We start from the raw sequence: 22,231 nt of genomic DNA on the forward strand, positions 1-22,231 counted from the left end.
CCCAGCCCACCTTACAGAAGTAAGGTGTTAACAACTATTGCTCACTTGGAGGGATTAAAAGGACTCGACTGTATTAAATGAAAATGTATGATATGAGGGCTATATAAAATAATTAAAATTTAAAAAGCATAGACTTTTGAGTTCTGGACAATTTACCTCTCTTTAAGCCTCTGTAAAATAGGAACAGTAATAATACCTACCATATAGAATAGGACTAATTGACATAATGCATGAAAAACTCAGCCATATGGTAAGTGCTCAGTAAAGGTGGTACAGTGGTTAAAAACTTGGCTGTTAACGAAAAGGTAGGCAGTTCAAATCCACCAGCCGCTCCTTGGAAACCCCATTTGGCAGTTTTACTCTGTCCTATAGGATTGCCAGGAATCGGAATCAACTGTTTGGTTTGGTACAGGATGTTTACCTTTAGCTGAGGCACATAGAATATAACTTTTAAAACCATTCACCCTAGCATTTCAACCCCTTCACAATATGACCCAAACTCAACCTCGAAGGGTTTTGTCCACCTCACTCCTTCAAATACCTTATATTCCCATTAGAGTAGACCACTGGTTCTTCCTCACCTCTGTGCCTTTTCTTATGCTGTTCCCTTTGCTTGTAATGCTTTGATGTCCATCTTAAGCATTGATCAAGTTCAGAGAGCTAGAAGTTTGAATCCAGACTACGCTGCTTGCAACCTCTGACAACTTTCTTACCTTCTCTAAACTTCAGTCTCTTCACCAATAAAATGCGAATAATAATAATTTTCTTGAAGGGTTATTTTTAGATAATGTGTATAAAGCAGTTGGCACAAAACAGCTGATCAGATTCACAACTTTTATTGAGTTCTTATCATGCTGCCCTCTTAGGCACTATGGCTGCATATAAAGGTTGTTACTTTGCCTTTCTTTTATTCTTCTCAGTGTTAGCACAATTATGCTTTATATGCATTCTTTTGACAGATGCCTTTTTATAGATTTGGGTATTAGCAACTACACTATTGGGTATATAGAAAGAGCTCATAATAAAAACCAAAAACCAAACCCAGTGCCGTCGAGTCAATTCCAACTCATAGGACAGAGTAGAGCTGCCCCGTAGAGTTTCCAAGGAGCGCCTGGTGGATTCGAACTGCCGACCCTTGGGTTAGCAGCTGTAGCACTTAACCACTACACACACCACCAGGGTTTCCAAGGTCATAATAGACAAACTGAATTGAGGCGGATTAAGAAAACAGGAAATTTCTAGGAGACTTTGGATATAAGGTTTTTTTCCCCTAAATTCTGTTTCTTACCTTCTTCCATAGAACTCACTGGGTACAGACAAATCGTTGAAGCAGGAAAAAACAAAAACAAACATAAACAAACAAAAAAAACCAAGGGAACACAATAGTCTATGCTATAGTTTTCTCAGATTAATTTACTTACAATAAGAAAAACAAAGGTGCCAAATTTATTGTAATTAATATTCTGGAATTTATTCTTTAGAAATTCAGTGTATATTCAGTAACAAAGTGACGAATGTCCTATACCAACTCACGCATTTGTGAGCCTTGTTATAAATGGGTATCTATTTGCTTCTGTAAACACACTCCTTTTCATCCCAAATGGCTCTATAAGGATTATGTTCTACTCATTTCTGAATTTGAATTACTGTGCTTAGTTCAGCACATTTTAGGAACTTAGTAAATCTTGAATAGAAAAAAGGAAGAGAGGAAGGGAGATAACAACTTTAGGTGCATCTTCAGTAAGCAGCTTTTCAGGAACCATCTACAAACTAACATAGGCCTGTGTTATGGATTGAGTTTTGTCCCCCCCAAAAAATGTGTTGTATGCCTCGAAGCCATTTGGGAATGGGTTGTCTTTGTTATGTTAATGACAAGATTAGTGTTCAGTGAATCTTGAGTGTTTTGAGATAGAGATTTAACAGGAAGAAAGGCCTGGTGATCTACTTCCAAAAAATCAGCCATTGAAAACCCCATGGGGCACAATTCTACTCTGACACACATGGTATTGCCATGAGTTAGAATTGACTCAATGGCGACTGCTTTTTTTTTTTTTTTTTTTAACATTTGTCGAGTGCTTCATACGGGCGAGATACTGTGTTAAAGTATTTTCTCTGCATTACTGTATTTAATCTCATAATACTATGACATAGGTGCTATTACTTCCGTCTTACAGATGAGAAACTGAGGTTCAGGGAGGAAGTAATAAAATTGTTCAGGGTCATCCCCCCCAAAATAATAATAAAATAAAAGAGATTAAACAAGGAAGGGACATCTTTGATTTTTTAACACTTTAGAGAGGTCTTTTGCTGCAGATTTGCCCAATGCAATATGCTGTTTGATTTTTTGACTGCTGCTTCCATGGGCATTGATTGTGGAGCCATGTAAAATGAAATCCTTGACAACTTTAATCTTTTCTCCATTTATCGTGATGTTGCTTATTGATCCAGTTGTAAGGATTTTTGTTTTCTTTTATGTTGAAATGTAATCCATACTGAAGGATGTAGCCTTTGATCTTCATCAGTGTGATTGTTAAGATTGTATGTCAATTTGGCTGGGCCACGATTCTCAATGTTTTAGAGGTCATGTGATGTTGTGGTCACTTCCCTGGTGAGATCTGATATGTGATTACCTCCATGATGGGATCTGCTGTGAGCAGCCAGTCGGTTGAAGGGGAGTTTCCTTGGGCGTGTGGCTAACATTGAGTGTGCGTGGACGTTTGGACAGGGCTCAGGGGCTTTTGCTCTTTCTGGATCCTGCAACTGCCTCCTGTTCATCTGACCTCTAGTTCTTGGGACTTGAGCTAGCAGCTTACCTTCAGCCTTGCCTGCTGATCTTGGGATTTGTTGATCTTCACAGCTTGTGAGCAAGAGCCCTGCTCTCTGACCTGCTGACCTGGGGTTTTCCAGCCCCTGTGGCTACATGAATCAGGAGAAGCCTCTGTCCTAACCCACGGACTTGGGACATTACAGCCTCTACAACCCCGTGAGCCATTTCCTTGATATAAATCTCTCTATATATATTTATACTCTTTACTGGTTTTGCTTCTCTCGAGAACCCAGCCTAAGATAATCAGTAAGTGCTTCAAGTTCTCTTCACTTTCAGCAAGCAGGGTTGTGTCTTCCACCAATCCTGATGCCCCATTCTTCTTCATATAATTCAGTTTCTTGGATTATTTGCTCAGCATACAGATCAAATAAGTATGGTGAAAGGATGGAAGCTTGTTGCATACCTTTCCTGACTTTTAACCACAGAGTATCCCCTTGCTCTGTTTGAACAGCTACCTCTTGATCTATGTACAGGTTCCTCATAAGCACAGTTAAGTGTTCTGGAGTCCAATTCTTCACAATGTTATCCATAATTTGGTGTGATCCACACAATTGAATGCCTTTGCATAGTCAATAAAACACAAGTAAACATCTTTCTGGTATTCTCTGCTTTCAGCCAGGATCCGTCTGGCATCAGCAATGATATCCCTCATTCTATGTCTTCTTCTGAATCTGGCTTGAACTTCTGGCAGTTCCTTGTTGATGTATTGCTATTATTATAACTATGTAAAATATGTATCCAGTTACCCATGACAATACTGTCAGTATGAAGAAATTATGAGTGTTTTCTTCCTTCAAAAATGTCTTGATACTGTCAACATATCTTTCCAATGGGAAAGTAAAGGAAAAAAAAATTCTCAGCTCAGAGAAGTGAGAAATAATAAAGTGGATGAGAGCTTGCCATAGGCAAATCTGTGACATTGGTATTGTTGTCTCTAGTGCCCTTCTAGTCTCTTCTCTCTGACCCTCTCCTGGCTTGCCATCTACTTCCTTAACTCCTTTCCAGGGGCTGCCTGGGCACCATTTCTGAAATGCCTTACTCATCTGGCTCCCATTGGCCAACACCTGTTAGGGCAGTAGATTATTCACAAGCATTTCCCACAATGGATCCCCTTACTAACCATTCCCACACTCTCTTTGGATAGTACAATCTAGCAAAGAAGCTCCATTTATTAAGTAATAATTCTGTCCCATATTTATTCATCAAAGGCACACACAACTGTCAATCAGAGCTTCTGAACGTTGTGAAATTTAGCCCTTCTAAATTGATAGAAGCTAATTTAAGGTTTGTGTGTGGCTATGCCTACTTGCTGCCAGTACATGTATAATATATATTCTAGCTGCAGAGGTCTCTGAGCACTTCAGATTGGGGAGGGATGACTTAAGATGTCATCGACACAAGAATATTTGCATTTTCATAAACTGAAAACATTTCTAAATCCAAAGGAATGAATGTCTGTGGTAGGTTTTCACATGGCTGCCAGCGATGTTATTTGAGGCAGTGGAGACATTTAGAGACTGTATCTTGTGTAGGAAGTCAGCCCTGGGAGAGACTGACAGGCATCCCATGATGCACATGCTGGGATTGCAGAATCAGCAAACTCACATATAGTTGATTTGAGGCAAGAATGGGGCTGGTAAGGCTGAGACCACCAGAATTCTCGTTGCTTTCTATGCAAAAAGAAAAATAAATAAATAAAAAATCAATCGGAGGAAAGAGACCCAGGACAACCACAAAGAGAACGTCTCCTAGCATTTTGCTGCCTCCACCCGAGTGAAAAGGTGATTTCTTCTCTGAACACATTCTTTAATTACATAGCCATTCTTACCACTTTTCTGCCCTACAAGATCTTTTCAGAGCTATGCAGGCTTAGAGTGAAAATCTGGCCCATGACCCTGAGTTCACATACCACAAAGCATCAGTGAATTACCCTTGATACTTGCCTCTTCAGGATGTCATCTCCTCTCATCCAGTCTCATTAGAATTGTCATAGCATGTTGAGTTCCAGTTTCCCTCCCAGACAGTTGGATGTTCTCAACAGTTCTTTTAGATGACTCTGCTTCTTCCTTGATCTCCAGAACCACCCCCAGGGTTCAGGACAAGGCCTCACCTTTTCTTGGCAACTGAAACCTCTATTGACTTGGTCTTCCTCCCCTGCGTAGCCCCCCACCTCCACCCCCACCCTCACAAGTTCTTTGAGCTTTGAGCTGGTCATCTTTTCCTCATCTAACCCAAAACAACTTTCTAAGAAAAGTTGTTCTTCTCTCCCTTATTCAACACTATAAAGTTTAGAGCAACAGACAACCTTGAAGATCATCTCATTCTTTGCTATTCAAAGTGAAATTTCTGGACCAGCAGCATCAGCTTCACCTGGGAGCTTGTTAGAAATGCAGAATCTCAGGCTCCTACCCCAGGCCTTCCAAATTACAGTTTCCATTTTAACAAGATCCCCAGATAAGTCATATGCACATGAAAGTTTGAAAAGTACAAATCAAGTTGAGTCTTTCTAAAACTTCGGCATGTCCCTTTGGTGTTTGTTAAAAATGCAGGTTCCTGGGCTTCTCAGATCTACTCAATCAGGTTATCTGGAGATAAGGCCAGGGCATCTGATTTTTTAAACAAACTCCCCATGTGATTCTTACTCAAACTACAGTTTGAGAAGAGCCAATTTAGTTCATCCTTCTTACTTTAGAAAGGAGGAAATAGAGATGCCAGGAGGTCAAGGAGTTTTGTGGTCCAGGTTGATCAGTTAGCAGCAAAAGACACCTATAGTATAGTCGAATAAGGGTTAGACTGGGATTTAAAAGATCTGGGCTCCAGTCTTACCTCCCTTTCTTAGGATCTTGGACAAATCTCCTAACCTGTGAATCTTAATTCTTCATTTGTAAAACCATCTAGAACATACTGTGTGTTGCAGGAATTATGAGGACTAAATGATATGTAAAACCTCACTATAAACTCAATTAGCACAGACATGTAAGACATTCAGATTCATTAATTTTTTAAAGAGGTAACATATGCACATAGTAAATTTCCAACAATATAAAAAAGTAAGCCTTTCTTCATTCCACCTTCCCAGGTTTGTGTGCATTTTTCCAGAAATGTTCTCTGCATAATTAAGGCACTTTAATTCACAGCATATGCAGGACTGGAATCTAGTTCCTTGAGTCCTAGCCAGGTGAGATGGGAAAGAGGTAAATTGTTTGTAGATCTATGGACCTCATTTACTGAGGCTCTGAGAGATTAAGTGACTTCTCAAAAGCCACATAAGCCTATATTCTGCTGGGCAGACCTCTTGAGAAGATGTGGCGATGGATTTAGTTTTAACACTCTCCTCTGGTTCATCAAGGGGCTTCCTGGTTTTCTGAATGAGAATCAGGAAGGCTTGAAGGGCCTGTTCTGGTTCTGTCCCCTCATAAGACACTTGTGGGGACTCTGCTTATTCTCTGTGGGCTGTAATCACCCCTTCCCAGCACACACCCCCTGCCACCTAGAGTGCTTTGAACACTCATTACCTCCTCCTCAGGCCTCCAGTGGCCTGGACCACCCTGTCAGGGAGGTCCAAGAGGTTAATAGCACATCAAGTTGGGCAGCTGCCCTGAAAGCTTTTCTGAAGAATAAAATAATGCCATCGCATAGCAGCAAAGACTGCTCAACAGAAAGAAAAAAAAAAAAGTAAACTCAGGATAAAAACAAATAAAATCAGCTACTGATTATTGCTTTTGAATAAATTGGTTAAGTTCTTATTTTCATATTACATTTTCACATGCAATTACTAAAAGCAACACAAATGTCTGTTCTTTCCATTGTCCTTTATTTGTATACTACTCGAATAAACCTATAATTTCTGTGCGTTCCTGGCAAGACCCCTACCCAAGCCTCATCACCACTTTCTGCCCTGAAAACATGAGGCCAATCTCATTAGGCCTTTATCCCTGTGGACGTCCCCAGAGCTCAGGTCATCATTTATCTCTGCATGCTAATCCCCCATAAGGCTCTGCCAACCACCCACCCCTGCCTGAAACCCTTCCACACACTCTCAGGACTCACAGTAAATCTTTGGCAAAATCTCTTATACCTCAGCCTCTTCTTTTCTCTAACTGAAACCTAGCTCTCCCTGAGGTCACTGCTTCCCCTAAACTTCAAGAAGTGGATGTTTCCTCTCCTACTCCCCAGCCCTGGGGGTTTTGGGAGGAACCCTGGGTTTAGGAGGAACCCTGGAGCTGGGAGGAACCCTAGGGCTGGGAGGAACCCTGATTTTTTTAGATTCTTCCAATTTCTGTAGTGTAAATATTGTCTTGAGGCTGATTCCAAGCTACCATCCTGACTTCACTAAACATGAATGTGGGAAGAGACAACTGGCTTTGTTAGTCAGCCCCAGTACCCCCCCTGTGCATGACCCTCATTCCACTGGGCCTGGAGATGGGCAAGCATTGACTTGGGCCACTTCTAGACCATTGTCTTTCCTCCTTAGAAGCCCCCCAGCTTTGACTGTCATCCCCCTACTTGGCTACTCTGGTAGCCATTTCCTGCTCATTACCACACTCTCCAACACTAGCAAACCAAACCAAACCCACTGTTCTAAAGTCAGCTTTGTGTCGATTCCTACTGATAGCTACCCTATAGGGCAGAATAGAACTGCCACATAGAGTTTCCAAGGAGCAGCTGGGATTCTAACTGCCAACCTTTTGGTTAGCAACTGAGCTCTTAGCCACTGTGCCACCAGGGCTCCATTGCTAGTCTGTCATAATTCTTGGTGAATTTTATTAGTGACATAAATATCTCTTCCAGCATCCTGGCTTCTCAGTTCCTTGACCTCCTCTCTTCCAATGACCTTTCCCTTGTCCTATGTCATCTACTCCCTCCCATTGTTATACTCCAGACCTTTTCGTTACTGATAGTTGCAATCTCTCCCTAATTTCAATTTCCAGCATCCTTTTCTCTAACCAATACCTCCTATCTTTCTAACCCCTTAATTAGTAACCAATAATAAAGTATTGATCTTACTAACTCATTGATCTCACTTCCTTTTCATTGACCCTCATCCTCTTCATTTCCTCTCTCCTTTCTGAACAGCTGAAGTTCCACGGACTACCATTAAACTCACTCCCTTGGCCCTGTCTTGATTTACTGTTAAATCTAATTCTCTGTCTAATCTGGACCTGTACCTCTGGATACTGACAAGAATCACTTCAAATTCATGACCTTTAAGTGGGAGCCTTGGTGGCCTAATGGTTAAGAGCTTTTCTTAGTGGTTAAGAAGTTGGCTGCTAACCAAAAGATCAGCAGTTCAAATCCACCAGCCACTCCTTGGAAACTCTATGGGGCGGTTCTACTCTGTCCTGTAGGGTCGCTTTGAGTCAGAATTGACTCAGCAGCAACGGGTTTGGTTTGGGGCTTAGCCTTAAGTGGGCCCATAATGCCAATCAAACTATATGTACCCTATGCATTTACTCTCCAGCTCTTGTAGAAACTTTTCAAACGTTTGCCTCTTTCCTTCTGAAACCTCCTTCTCCACCCTTACTTTCAGCTTATGATAGGCCTTATTTCACTGAGAAAATAATAGCAGTTGGAAGAGAACTTCACAAGCTCCTACCATATCATCCACCCTCAACTGTGCCCACATGCTCTTCCTCTGCCCTGCCCCCTTATTATTACTATGGATGAACTGTTTATGCTCCTATATAAAACCAACCCCTCTACTGGTACACTAGATCACGTCTCTTCCTGCCTGCTCAAGGACATCAGCAACAGCACTTCTTTTTCCTACATAAAAAATTCCCTCTCAACTTGATTATTCCCACCAGTGTTATTTATTCCATCTAAAAAAATTATCTCACACCACTCCACTTTTCCCTCTATTTCCCCACTGCTGTGCCCTTCTTTATACCAAAACTTATCAGAGTTTTCCATGGTCATTGTCAATTTCTTTCTTCCACTCTAATAAGGATTTTGGCTCCAACTTGCCACTGAAGTTGCTTTTATCAGGATCACCAATGACCACTATATTGCTAAATCCAAGGGTCAGTTCTCAGTCCTATAAGCAGCAGTTGATACAGTGGATCAAGACACTGTACTGTCTTGATTTCCATCCAGCCTCCTGGGTCATTCCTTCTCAATCTTCTTTGCTAGTTCTTTCTCTTCTTGATCTCTTAACATTGGCTGAGCCTTAGACCTCTTTTCCTTTCTCTCTACACACACGTGCGTGGTGATCTCATCAAACCTCAGTAGCACAAGGTGAGGGTGGTGGGTTGAGATTAAGTAACTGAGATGTCTAATCAGCCTTGAAAGGTTAATAGAAGGAGTTAAAGTTACTTTTAAAAATGTAATTTAGTTTCCCAAGTTGTTTTCTCTCTTTCCTAGCTGGTATGACTCTTCTGGTTAAGATCCTTAGAGCACATTCACAAGTTGACATTGGGATTTGTAAGCCAGTGTGTGTGTGTTTGTCTGTTTGTCCCTTTATACTTCATCTTAGCTGCAACAACAAATACCTGAGAAAAACATTTCCTTATGGCCCAGTCATGAGTCTAAGAGTGATAACTTTTCTTACCTCTTCAGAAGGTGATTAGAAGGGATTAGTCCAGCACAGGTACCAAGGTCTGAGAGTCTCCGGGCCTGCCACCAGAGGGCATCATTCTGGTCCACAATCTGGAGGATGTCTCCCTTCCGGAAAGGCAACCCGGCATCCACACAGGGGATGGCAGGATCCTCCTGGGGCCAATACTCGGTCATGGCACGAACGTATACCTGACAGCAGGTGTATAATGGTGCCATCAGAGTATGCTTGTCCACTGGCTGGCAAGACTTACACCCATTTCTCCCACTCTTCCACCCACTGTTCCTATCTTTCCTGAAAAAGAGAACATGCCTCTGAACTAGTCTAAAGGATATGAAAAAAAAGTGACTTTGGTAATAGAATCTCTCAGCTCCGAGAAAAATTTGTCAAATTTTCATTGTTTTGATGCTGCTGCTTGGCTTTCTGGTACCCCCATCCCTTTTTATCATATTCATTTACTCATTTTGCCTCTCATGTCATCAGCATTGAACAAATTATACAATACAATATTGAGAAAGTGTTCAACACATTATAGAGGATAGTACCATGATTTAAAACAAAACAAAACAAAAAACTCATTGCCATTGAGTGGACTCTGACTCATAGTGGCCCTAGAGGACAGAGTAGAACTGCCCTGTAGGGTTTTCAAGAAGTGGCTGGTAGATTCAAACTGCCAACCTTCTGGTTAGCAGCCAAGCTCTTAATCACTATGCCACCAGGGCTCCAGAGTACCATGACAGATAGTATTTAGCCAGTTACTATTACTGTCATTTAGAAGGTCCCTAGGTGGCGCAAATGGTTTGTACTCGACTGCTAACTTAAAGGTTGGCAGTTTGAACCCACCCAGCAGTACTATAGAAGAAAAGCCCTGGTGCTCTGTTTCCATTAAGATTAGAGCAAAGAAAACAATATAGAGCAGTTCTACTCTATAACACATGGGCTCACCATCAGTCGGAATCAACTTGACAACAACTAATAACAACACCATCATTGTTGTTTGGGGAATTTACTCTGTGTGACTATGAAAAAAGTCTTAGTAAATTCTTACCATCTTCTGGCTATTAACAGGAGGATCAGAAACTGGAACCACCTTGAACATGATTGTGCCACGAGACATGGCCTAGAAAATGTCAAAGGAGGAGACATGATAAATTGCCAAGTTACTGGGGCTCAGCAGATGGAGTTGCAACTGAATGGGTCCAGGTCTAACAGTGACATCCCCCAGAGGTACTCTCACAGTTCAACAGCGACACATCGCCACCCAGAAGTAGGGACTAGAAAGCAGCTTAGTTCCATTTCTGCCCTGCTGTGGTGCCAGGGCCACAGGTCTACTTAAACCCTGGCCTCTCTTAGAGATCCTCCATCTTGTTGCTACAAGGAACACCCCACTCAGGCATTGCCTTCTTCTCACAGGCCCTGGGGTGGAGATGAGGTCTCTGTCTGACATTCACTCCTCCCACCCTCACTCAGTAAGCATTCCTTGAATACCTATTTATGCACCAAGCCGTGTGACAGGCACTGGAGGCCCACAGGTTGACAAGACCCAGTTCTCACTTTTAAGAAGTTCATAATCCCACTGTCCTAGCAACGCCAGAAGGCCCAAGGTGGAGGCATTCGTGTCTGGGATTTACAGTACTTTAAGCTTCCTTTGCAGCACCTTGTATACCATGCAGAATCTTGTAGCAGTGGTTTGTAAAATATTTAGGTGCTTTGTATACTCCTTATAGTACCACCCCTCACCTCAGTTTCACCCCTGTGAAAACCTAGAGTTCCCCCAGGAACCCAGTTTGAGAGCCACTCATCTATATTTATATATAGTAGCCAAAATCAGGCCCCACACTTGGGGTGTGCATTGCGAAGAGATGGGCAGAGCCATGCAACTATGACTCTTGGCGGCTGAACTGTGATTCAGGGAGTGGTTGGAGGGGTGGAATGAGGACCTAAAAGACCAAAGGCCCATATAGCCAGCTTATAAATCTCCAGCTCAGTCACCAAAGGGCAGTGGCAAGGCTAGCAAGGACCTCCCCCTTCCCCTATGCTACCCTCTGGTGACTCATTTCCTCCCTAAAACCTGCTCTCAAGGAGAATGTTAAGCAGGTTTCAGTTGTATAAAAATGTTAGAAGAGTAAGGTGTGGTTTTGAGTCCCTGGGTGGTGCAAATGGTTAACGTGCTTGGATGCTAACCAAAAGCTTGGAGGTTTGAGTCTACCCAAAGGTGTCTTGGAAGACAGGCCTGGTGTCTACTTCAAAAAAATCAGCCATTGAAAACCCTATGAAGTACAGTTCTACTCTGATACACATGGGGTTGCCGTGAGTCAGAGTCAACTCAACAGCAAATGGAGAGGTGTGGTTTCCTCAGGTTCTCCCACGATGTCTCCCTTCGCCCACTCCATGCTTCATTTCTAATGGAGCAACACAGATGATGAGGGGGCCTGACCTGGCGGGGGGGGGCGTGCTGGCACTCTTCCTGGGGCTGAAGGAGCAACTTGGGGAAGGAAGCCTCCCAGCAGGACCAGAACTACCATGGGAGCGGGTGAGGGAGGGGAGATCCTAGGACCTGGAGAGAGGATGTGACAAGAGGCATCCCAGTCTCTCTCCATTACAGTGTACACACTCTGGGCTTGATGGCCCCAATTCAACCTTTGCCTTTGACTAAGTCATGAACAAAAAGGCAAAGAGGAGGCAGTTACCAGAATATGGATCACTTGCTCAGGGTCCAGTCCCTCAACTGAAACTCCATTTACTTCCACCAGTTTGTCTCCAGCATATAACAGCCCTAGGCAAACATGAACACAAAACAAAGAAGGATACAGAGAAACAGGTGAAATCTAGAAGTAGCTTTCCCAGTGGCTTTTTAACAAACTCACTAACCCAAGCATGCTCTAAATTTTTTTAATTTATTATGAAAGAATAACCAGAAGTACATGAGAGTTCTATCTTCCACCTTTTCACCAACCAAACCAAAACCAAACCCAGTGCAGTCGAGGCAATTCCGACTCATAGCGACCCAATAGGACAGAGTAGAACTGCCCCACAGAGTTTCCAAGGAGCGACTGGTGGATTCGAACTGCTGACCCTTTGGTTAGCAGCCGTAGCACTTAACCGCTACGCCACCAGGGTTTCCTCTTCACCAACACTTGGTATTAATTAATGGCAATACTTTTATGTTGGCTAATCTGATGTTAAGGAGCTCTGGTGATGCAGTGGTTAAAGTGGTCAGCTGCTAACCAAAAGTTTGGTGGTTTGAACCCACCAGCCATGGGAGAAAGATGTGGCAGTCTGCTTCCATAAAGATTTAGCCTTGGTAACCCTATGGGGCAGTTCTACTCTGTCCTATAGGGTCGCTATGAGTCAAAATCGACTTGACGGCAGTGGGTTTGGTTTTTAATCTGTTGTTATAAAATGGAACTGACAACTGGTAAAAAGATAGTACTAAAAATAAAGATGTCATAAAACCCAAAAAACCAAACCCACTGCCGTCGAGTCAATTCTGACTCATAGCGATCCTACTGGACAGAGTAGAACTACCCCATAGAGTTTCCAAGGAGCACCTGGCAGATTCGAACTGCCAACCTCTTGGGTAGCAGCCGTAGCACTTAACCACTATGCCACCAGGGCTTCCAAAGATGTCATAGTCATGAGTAAATAAGTGTAGGAGGGGAAGGAAGGGATTCTCTAAATGTAGAGAAAATGTAGACAAATCTGGGAGTATGGACTACTTCTTGAGAAATATGACATAAAACAGTGGAGCTGTAAGAGAGATGAGACAAGAAGGAGGATGTTCAGGGAACAGAAATCAAAGGTGTTGAAAACTGCAAGAAGAGTGTGGTCAACATCATCAAACGTGGTAGACAGATAAAAATAAAACTGAGGACTGGCCAATAGACTTAGCAACTGGGAAATCCCTGGGGTAATTACCATTAGAATATTGGGGTATAAACCATGTGCCAGGCCTCAAGGGCTGTGGTTTAGTGAGAACGGGGCAGCAGGTATAGAATCACTCATTTCAGAAACATATCAGTGAAAGGAAGAAAATTTCATTGACTGGTAGGAAGAGCAGGCAAAGGCATTTCAAAATGGAGAAGAGCCATGCTCTTCTGAAGCAGAAGTACCAAGTAAAGAGGGGATTGTTGGGAGGACAGGGTCAGGCAGACCTGGGCTTGAGTTCTGGCTCTAGCTGTGTAGCCTTGGGCAAGTTAGTTACTTAACCTCTTGAGCCTCAGTTTCCTCATCCATAAAATGGCATGATAATACTTACTTTGTTAGATTGCCATGAGGATGTAAATTGAGAGAACATTAATGTGGTGCCTAGGATGACAGGGACTTGAAGAAAGGGAGTAAGATTTCTCTGGAATATTTGTTTCTTCCTCTTCATTGTCTTAACCAAGCAATGGGACTTATTAAAACCCAGACCTTAGTTAGAAAAGAGAGGTTCCCCTGAAAAGAAGACTAAACAATCGAGGGTTTCCTATTTTCTGGTCACTGTTGTACCCTGCTGCTCCAGCTTACCACTCCTCTCAGCCAGCCCACCGTGGATGATCCTGGCCACCAGGATGTCTCCTGTCATCTCATGGCGCTTGATGGTGGCTCCCTAAAGAGAGAAAACAATGGAATTCCACACAGTGCCCTGATGACTTCCAATCATACCATGTTGTCAAAAACGAAAGGCCATTCAACCTTGGCCTCCTGAGGCCTCTATCCAACCACATAGACAAAAAAGAATATAGTTAGGTCTTGCCAAAGATAAAAAAGTTCTCACAATTACAACATAATCAGAGGAACTATTCTTAGAAAATCAATACCTGACTTCGCTTCCCATTAATAAAAAAAAAAAAAAAACCCAGTGCCGTTGAGTTGATTCCAACTCATAGCGACCCTATAGGACAGAGTAGAACTGCCCCATAGAGCTTACAAGGAGCACTGGTAGATTCGAACTGCTGACCCTTTGGTTAGCAGCCATAGCATTTAACCACTACGCCACCAGGGTTTCCTTCCCATTAATAGAAGAGAAAAAAGCAAATACATTGGGATTGAGTGAAATGTATATGCACATCAGAGGGTCAAATAAGTAAATAAAATATATACGTCTTATTTCTTACAGTTCTTTCAAAAAAGAAAAACACCGAACAGAAATGTTTTCTCAGTGAAAGCATTAGAACGTGTAATAAGTTTAAAAGTACAAGCAAGAATCGTTCATTGTTAAGTTTGTAGCCACTCTTATCATGAGTTCATCTCACATTTTCTGAGTGCCTCAAACTATATGTGTGACCATAGACAAGAATACCAGATACTGGAGATAACTTGGTTCACAATTAACGCTGGTATAATTCCAATGAAAAGATAAAATGATTTCCTTACCAGGGGCTGTTGATTTTTTACCAAGCAAACAATCCTCATTGCTTCCTCACTTTCAGGGATAGTGTCTGGCAGAGGGGGGAGCAGGGGTTCAAAATCTTTCTGAGCCACAGTGTCATGGGCACTGAGCAAGGCCTGGGAACAGAGAAGGAAAAGGTGAACAAACGTCACACACAGGATGTACCCACCTAGAAGATGGTGACTCAATACTATGTAGCACACACACAGCAACTACCACCACCACCAGCAACACGCACATGCCAGGAACTGTGCTAAGCATTTTATGTAGATTAATTCACTTCATCTCACAATAACTCTTGAGGCAGATCATTTCTCATCTCCATTTTACAGATAAGGCAACGAGGCAGAGAGAGGTTAATCAATACATAATGTGTTCTTTCATTGCTGCTAAAATACATTATTCCATGACTGTCTCGTGTCTTGGAAACTCATATAATCCATGATGCTTCTATAGGGCTTGAACTACAAAGCAACTTTTGTGATATTTTCCCTAATTAAGGTGGAATGAGGGGCAGTAATTAAAATACCTTGTTGGTTTAACTTTTCAGTAACACCCATGGGCCCATGTGGAACAGAATGAGAAAAAGTAGTGCCCGGGTTTAGGGTATGATCAAAGAGTTCCTTCTATGCCTGCTTTGTTAGGTTTTGATTGCATGGGCTGGAAGCTGTCATTCTTCAGCCCTGCCTGAGTTTGGTGGACAGAATTTATTTAGAGCCCAGAGGAACTTTTCTAGGAAGTTTCTGCTGTTGAGGATATTTCATAACCAGTGGGCTACACTGTGATCTAAATTCTTTTACTCATAAATTCTATTGCTCCAAATGCAGACATTCTCTTAAAGTTCTAATCTGTTGATAAATTGATCTTAAAATCTCTAGATACTAAGAGGTAGGTTTTTGTTCTGTAATAAAATGTTCTTCATATACCTCCCATAGAGCTAATCATCATTATACTTTGTTCCAAATTCTTTCACATATTTTCTTCAAAGTTTAAGATAATCTCAAGTTGGAAAGTAAGCTACCATGATTGCTCCCTAGAATTTTAGAGGGACAATTGCTTGGGAACCAGAGGACCATGGAAAGTACTGGATGACTCCTCATAAATATGACAGGTTGACTGCCTGACTGACAACATTGGGCCAGTCACATCTGAGTCCCACATCTTTGAGTGCATTTTGTTGGTCACCTATTATTATGGATTGAATCATGTCTGTCCAAAATATATGTTAAAGTCTTAACCCCCGGTACCTGTGAACATGACTTTGTTTAGAAATAAGGTTTTTGAAGATGATATCTGTTAATATGAGATTATCTTAGTTACCTAGCACTGCTGTAACAGAAGTACCACAAGTGGATGGCTTTAACAAACAGAAATTTATTCTCTCAGAGCCTAGTAGGCTAGAAGTCTGATTTCAGGGTGCCAGCTCCAGGAGAAGGCTTTCTCTGTCTGTTGGCTCTGGAAGACGGTCCTTGTCATCAATCTTCGCTAGTCAAGGAGCTTCTCAGGGCAGGGACCCTGGGTCCAAGGACACACTCTGCTCCTGGCACTATATTCGTGGGGGTATGAAGTCCCTCTCCTTTCTGCTCGATTCGCTCTTTTATATTCCAAAAGAGATTGACTCAAAACACAACCTAATCTTAAGATTGTATCCTGCTTCATTAACATAACTGCCTCTAATTCTGTGTCATCAACATCACAGGAGTGAGGATTTACAACACATAGAATAAATACATCAGATCACAAAATGGAGGACCACCACACAATACTGGGAATCATGGCCTAGCCAAGTTGACATGCATTTTTTGGGGACACAATTCAATCCATGACAGAGGTTATACTGAAGTTAAACCAAAGAACAAACCCATTGCTGTGGAGTCGATTCCGACTCATAGTGACCCTATAGGACAGGGTAGAACTGCCTCATAGGGTTTTCAAGGCTGTCATCTTTATGCAAGCAGACTGCCACATCTTCCTCCCACAGAATGGCTGCTGGGTTCAAACCACTGACCTTTCAGTTAGCAGCCAAGTGCTAAACCACTGCACAACCAGGCTCCTCGTACAAAAGTTGGGTGGGTCCTAACCCAATCTGAGTAACTCCTTGTGCTAAAAGAGGACACAAAGAAACAGAAGAAGGACGCCATGTGATGCTGCAGCTGCAAGCCAAAGAATGCCTAGAGCTAGCGAAGCTACGAGAGAGACAAGGGACAGATTCTTCCTCAAAGCCTCAGAAGGAATTAACACAGCCGACACCCCGATCTTAGATTCCCAGCCTCCAGATCTGTGAGGCAATATGTATCTGTTCTCGTAAACTACCCAATGTATGGTACTTTCACAGCAGTCCTAGGAACCCAATACACTCATGTACACATGGGGTCGCCATGAGTTGGCATTAACTTGAGGCAACTAACAACAGTAATAGAACATGTATTCAAAGAGCACAATTTCTATCACGTTTATTTCTCCTTTCCAACCTTGTCTGTGTGCCAAATGGGCACATCTTGCCTATTTTAGCAAACACTTGCCTTAAAGTGTGAAGCCTGCAGGATTTGTCTCAGCTCATGGATCTCAGGGGAATTAGGAGTTTCACCTAACAGTTCCATTACCTGGTTGATGGAAAAACACACATTATGAAATTAAGAAAAAAAAAAATTATCACCTAGTTATCCTCAAGGAGCCCTGGTGGTGCAGTGGTTGAGAGCTTGGCTGCTAGCCAAAAGGTCAGCAGTTCAAATTCACCAGCTGCTCCTTAGAAACTCTATGGAGGCAGTTTTACTCTGTCCTGTAGGGTTGCTAATGAGTCAGAATCAACTGGATGGAAAGGGGTTTTGGTGGCATTGACCTAATAAAAGCTGTTTTGAAGATTTCTTTTTCATGTGTAAAGTCAGGGCCTGGAATCCTTCCTTATTCACTAAACTTTCCTACCAGCAGGTAGAATGCAAGATTTGGGACAGATCTAACACCCCCAGTGCCCCAGTCCTGGCAAATCATAGGCTTAGAGGAAGAACAAACATGATTTCCTAATACCGAATGTACCGAGGCACTGTCCTCCTCCTGGCTCTGAAATAGCTCTTTGCTGATGTGAATGCTCTACGGGCAGGTTGGGCAACCTGAGTTTCTCCAGGTCCAGGTTCAAAGGGCCTAGTGAGCTCGGGTAGCTTAATCCCATGGCATGTTACAGTCTTCAACTGAAAAATGGGATTAGTAATTTCTATTTCAGGGCTTATTATTTCATTAGCAATTTTAATGTTTTCTGCAATAAAAAAAAGTGCTAAACAGATTAATTCTGATCTCTTTGTTGTGGTTTAGGTGTAGACTTCCTTTCTGACAGGACATAAGACTGTTCAAGACTTTAATCAGCCCCATGAATCTAAAGCAACAGAGCACCGTTACATACAGTCGAATGAAAACACACAGTTTCCAAAGCTGTGCCTCCATTCACTATGATTACAACTGAATAAAATATTGTTGAGTGTTCTCTGTGGACAATGGAGAACTGTTTGAGTTGTTTATTACTGGAATTGAGGGTAAAGTTACCTTTTTAAAATTTTTTAAAGTTACCTTTTTAAAATATAGTTTGGGCAATAAATAATAATAAAACGGATCCTCATTTATTGATCAATTCCACACATTTATTGAGCACCTACTATGTGCTAGGTGCTGTTTTGAGTGATGTGAATAGAGCAGCGAACAGGCAGACAAAAATCTCCATTCTCATGGAGCTTACACAGACAATAAATAAAACATATAAGTAAAAAAAGTTTTATTTTGTGGTGAGAAGAGAAGATGAAAAATAAACCAGGGAAGGTGAATAGGGAGTGTTAGGAGGGGTTAGAATTTTAGATAAGATAACAAGGAAAGACTCACTGAGAAGGTGACATTTGAATGGAGACTGGGGGAGATGAGGTGGCAAATTAACAAATTGTGTGGATATATGGACAAAAGTGTTACAGGCATAGGGACTAGCAAGTGCAAAGTTTCTGTGGCAGGAGCATGCCTGGTGAATTCCAACAACCACAAGGGGCTCAGTATGGCTGGAGCAGAGTTAGTAAGCCAGAGAGCAAAACAAACAAACAAAAAAATCAAACCCATTGCCATGGAGTCGATTCCAACTCATAGTGACTGTAGAGGACAGAATGGAACTGCCCAAAAGTTTTCCAAGGCTGTAAATCTTTACAAAAACAGACCACCACATCTTTCTCCCATGGAAAGGCTGGTGGGTTTGAACTGCCAGCCTTTCAGTTAGCAGTCAAACATTTCAACCACTATGCCACCAGGACTCCTAACAGGAGAGCAGTGTGTATAAAATAAAAGAGGTAATAGGGGCTAGATTATATTCAGCTATATAGGGACTGTGGAGTTTATTCTGAATGAGATGGGAAGTCATTGGATGAGTTTGAACAAAGAAGTGACATGATCTCACTCACCTTTGAAGAGGATCTCTCTGGCTGCTCTGTTAAGAACAGACTGTAGAAGGGTGAGGGTAGAAGGAGGAAACCAAGTAGGAGACTATAATGCCATCATCTATGTAAGGGACGATGATGGTTTATATTAGGGGGCACAGTGGCGGTGGTGAGATTCTGGATATATCTGCATATGTAATAGAGCTGATACGATTGCCATCAGATTGTATGTAGGGTATGACAGGAAGTGAGAGTCAAAGATGACCCCAAAGATTTTGGCCTGAGCAACTGCAGGAATAAGGGTGTCATTACTAAGATAGAAAAGGCTGAGAGAGGAGCAGGTTTGCGGGGGGCCGGGCGGGGTAAGCTCAGGATCTTGGTCAGACAGGGAGGAAGCAGTCGGATTTATGAGCCTGGAATTCAGGGAAAGGGTTCCAGCTAGAGATATAAATTTGGGAGTTACTGCTCCCTTGTTGTTTCTATCGCAGAGGCCTGTTTTCTCACTACCTGTCCTTGTTTCCAACTTTTGCATTCCAATCACCAGTAATTATCAATGCATCTTGATTGCATGTTTGATCAATTTCAGACTGCAGAAGAATCTTCAGTTTCTTCACGTTTGCCATTAGTGGTTGGTGCATAATTTGAATAATAGTCAGATTAACTGGTCTTCTTTGTAGGCCTATGGATATTATCCTATCACTTTGTATTTCAGGACAGATCTTGAAATGTTCTCTTTGATGATGAATGCGACGTCATTCCTCTTCAATTTGTTATTCCTGACATAGTAGACTATGATAGTCTGATTCAAAATGGTCAATACCAGTCCATTTCACCTCACTAATGCCTAGATATTGATCTTCCATTTCCTTTCTGACAACTTCCAGTTTCCTTGATTCATACTTCATACATTCCACATTCCAATTATTAATGGATGTTTGCAACTGTTTCTTCTCATTTTGAGTCACGCCACATTAGCAAATGAAGGTTCCGAAAGCTTTACTCCATCCACGTCATTAAGGTTAACTCTTCCCCATTTGTATTTTGAGTACTTTCCAATCTGAGGGGCTCATCTTCTGGCACTGTATCAGTGTTCTGCTGCTATACATGAGGTTTTCACTGGCCAATTTTTTTCAAAAGTAGATCATTAGGTCCTTCTTCCCAGTCTGTGTTAGTTTAGAAGCTCCTCTGAAACTTGTCCACCGGGGGGCCCTGATAGTATTTGAAATACCGGTGGCATAGTTTCCACGATCACAGCAACATGCAAGCCACCACAGTATGACAAACTGACAGACAAGTGGTGGAACATAACCTACCACAAATAATTAAAAACCACATACTAGATGCATAATCATCAATCAAATCTTTTCCATTAAAGCCTTTAATTCATTTAAACTAGCAGCATTGCATTAAAGCTCTGCTATTCTGTGGATTGCAAATCACCTTACCTCAGCGGATAATGCCTGTGCGTGGGCTGTGTCAGGAACTGGTCTCTTTTCTTTAAATTCCTGGAGGCAATCATAAACCTGCAGAAGGGCATGGGTGGGAGAATGACAGATGGATAATGACTATTAACATTTTAGATTTAAAGCTTTCAGAGGGAAGAAACATTGTAGCCCTCAAACAGAAATGGACTCAAGCTTGGCAGTTCTAATGCTTCAAAGGCTTAATAACTGGCTGTTGCTGGAAATTGATCTTTCCCAAGTGATTTCACTGATAAAAAAATTCAAATTTTTACTCTTATGAAACTAAGTATCCACCACCTGTCTGTCATACTGTGGTGTCTTGCATGTTGATATGATGCTGAAAGCTATGCCACCAGGATTTCAAATACCAGCAGGGTCACCCATGGTGGGCAGGTTTTAGCAGAGCTTCCAGACTAAGACAGGCTTGGAAGAAAGGCCTAGAGACCTACTTCCAAAAATTAGCCAATGATCACAATTAGTCATGGATCACAATAGAATAATGTCTGATATAATGCTGGAAGATGAGCCTCTTAGGTTGGAAGGCACTCTAAATGCATAGTGGCTGCCACAATGGAATTGAGCAGACCAACCATCGTGAAGATGGCTCAGGACCTGGCAACGTTTCATTATGTCATTGGAGCCCACTCTGTGGCAACTAACAACAACCAAGTGAGGGTATGGTTTCTGCAGCTGCGGCCAGTGGGGACTTACAACAAAGCACAAAGTAGCATCTCAAAGGGCAAGACCTTTGGGGCCAGAGACCAGTGAGGGCCTCTTCCTGGGCGTGTGCAGAGGTCACATGTGTGTGGCCCAGTGTCCACCGGGGGGTCTAAACAGGAGGCTGGACATGTTACATACACTTACTCTACTCTGCTCCAGGTTTTTGAGTTTTTGTTTCTTTTTCCTCCCGTAATTTCCCAGTGAAAGTTATTTACAAAAATTCCAACTTGGTCTCTGCCTACAGTTCGGAATTTTTTTTTCCCTTACCAGGATCTAGGGCTGAGCTGAGTACAGCAAAACCAGCCTAGCTCTGCAGTACATGCCTTCATTTTATTTAGAAACCTAGCTTCTGTTATAGATGGAGAGGCCACCTCAGCCTAGCCTTTCTCCAGATCTGTGGTGATGGCGGAGCTTCCCTGCTCTCTACCTCAGGGCTGGTGCTCAAGGCAGGACAGTTGACTAATTTACTGGTTTAGTTGGAAGTGATTAAGGCTGATGGAATGATGAAAGGAACAGAAAGCACAAACAGCCTACCGGTGGGAAGTGAGGGCACACCTTTAATAAAATTAAAACTCCCATCCTAGTTGATCCCAGGAGAAAAAAGTGCTTGATAGAAATCCGATGTTTTAAAACAAGCAGCGTGAGGAGTACTTCTTTGTCCATGTTAAATATGTTGTCATTTTTCACTTATTTTAAAAGAATGTAATGTTAACATGCATCATAAAAATAATTACATTTCACATTTAAGTGAAGGAAGCACACATCCTCCAAAAATATCTTCAAAAGGATCTTTCTCAATAATAACATTTATTCAAAAGAACAAAATCATAGTCAGATAGTAGATGCTATTGTATAACAAAAAAAAGTTGCCGTAGAGTCGATTCCAACTCA

At 42.1% G+C, this 22,231-nt stretch overlaps 1 protein-coding gene across 1 annotated transcript in view; it reads right to left on the reverse strand.

Moving 5' to 3' along the window:
* Positions 1 to 22,231, reverse strand: part of MPP4 (MAGUK p55 scaffold protein 4) — a 43,444-nt gene that overhangs the window by 15,213 nt on the left and 6,000 nt on the right. The window contains exons 3-11 of the mRNA XM_049888835.1: positions 20,603 to 20,680; positions 17,280 to 17,360; positions 14,742 to 14,873; positions 13,893 to 13,974; positions 12,074 to 12,159; positions 10,432 to 10,503; positions 9,378 to 9,574; positions 4,433 to 4,497; positions 1,289 to 1,306 (exon numbers count right to left, since the gene is read on the reverse strand). Coding sequence (XP_049744792.1) covers positions 1,289 to 1,306; positions 4,433 to 4,497; positions 9,378 to 9,574; positions 10,432 to 10,503; positions 12,074 to 12,159; positions 13,893 to 13,974; positions 14,742 to 14,873; positions 17,280 to 17,360; positions 20,603 to 20,680 — 811 coding nt within the window. The remainder of the gene's footprint in view (positions 1 to 1,288; positions 1,307 to 4,432; positions 4,498 to 9,377; positions 9,575 to 10,431; positions 10,504 to 12,073; positions 12,160 to 13,892; positions 13,975 to 14,741; positions 14,874 to 17,279; positions 17,361 to 20,602; positions 20,681 to 22,231) is intronic.

Source organism: Elephas maximus, chromosome 6 (genome assembly GCF_024166365.1).
Source record: "Elephas maximus indicus isolate mEleMax1 chromosome 6, mEleMax1 primary haplotype, whole genome shotgun sequence".
Lineage (NCBI taxonomy): Eukaryota > Metazoa > Chordata > Mammalia > Proboscidea > Elephantidae > Elephas > Elephas maximus.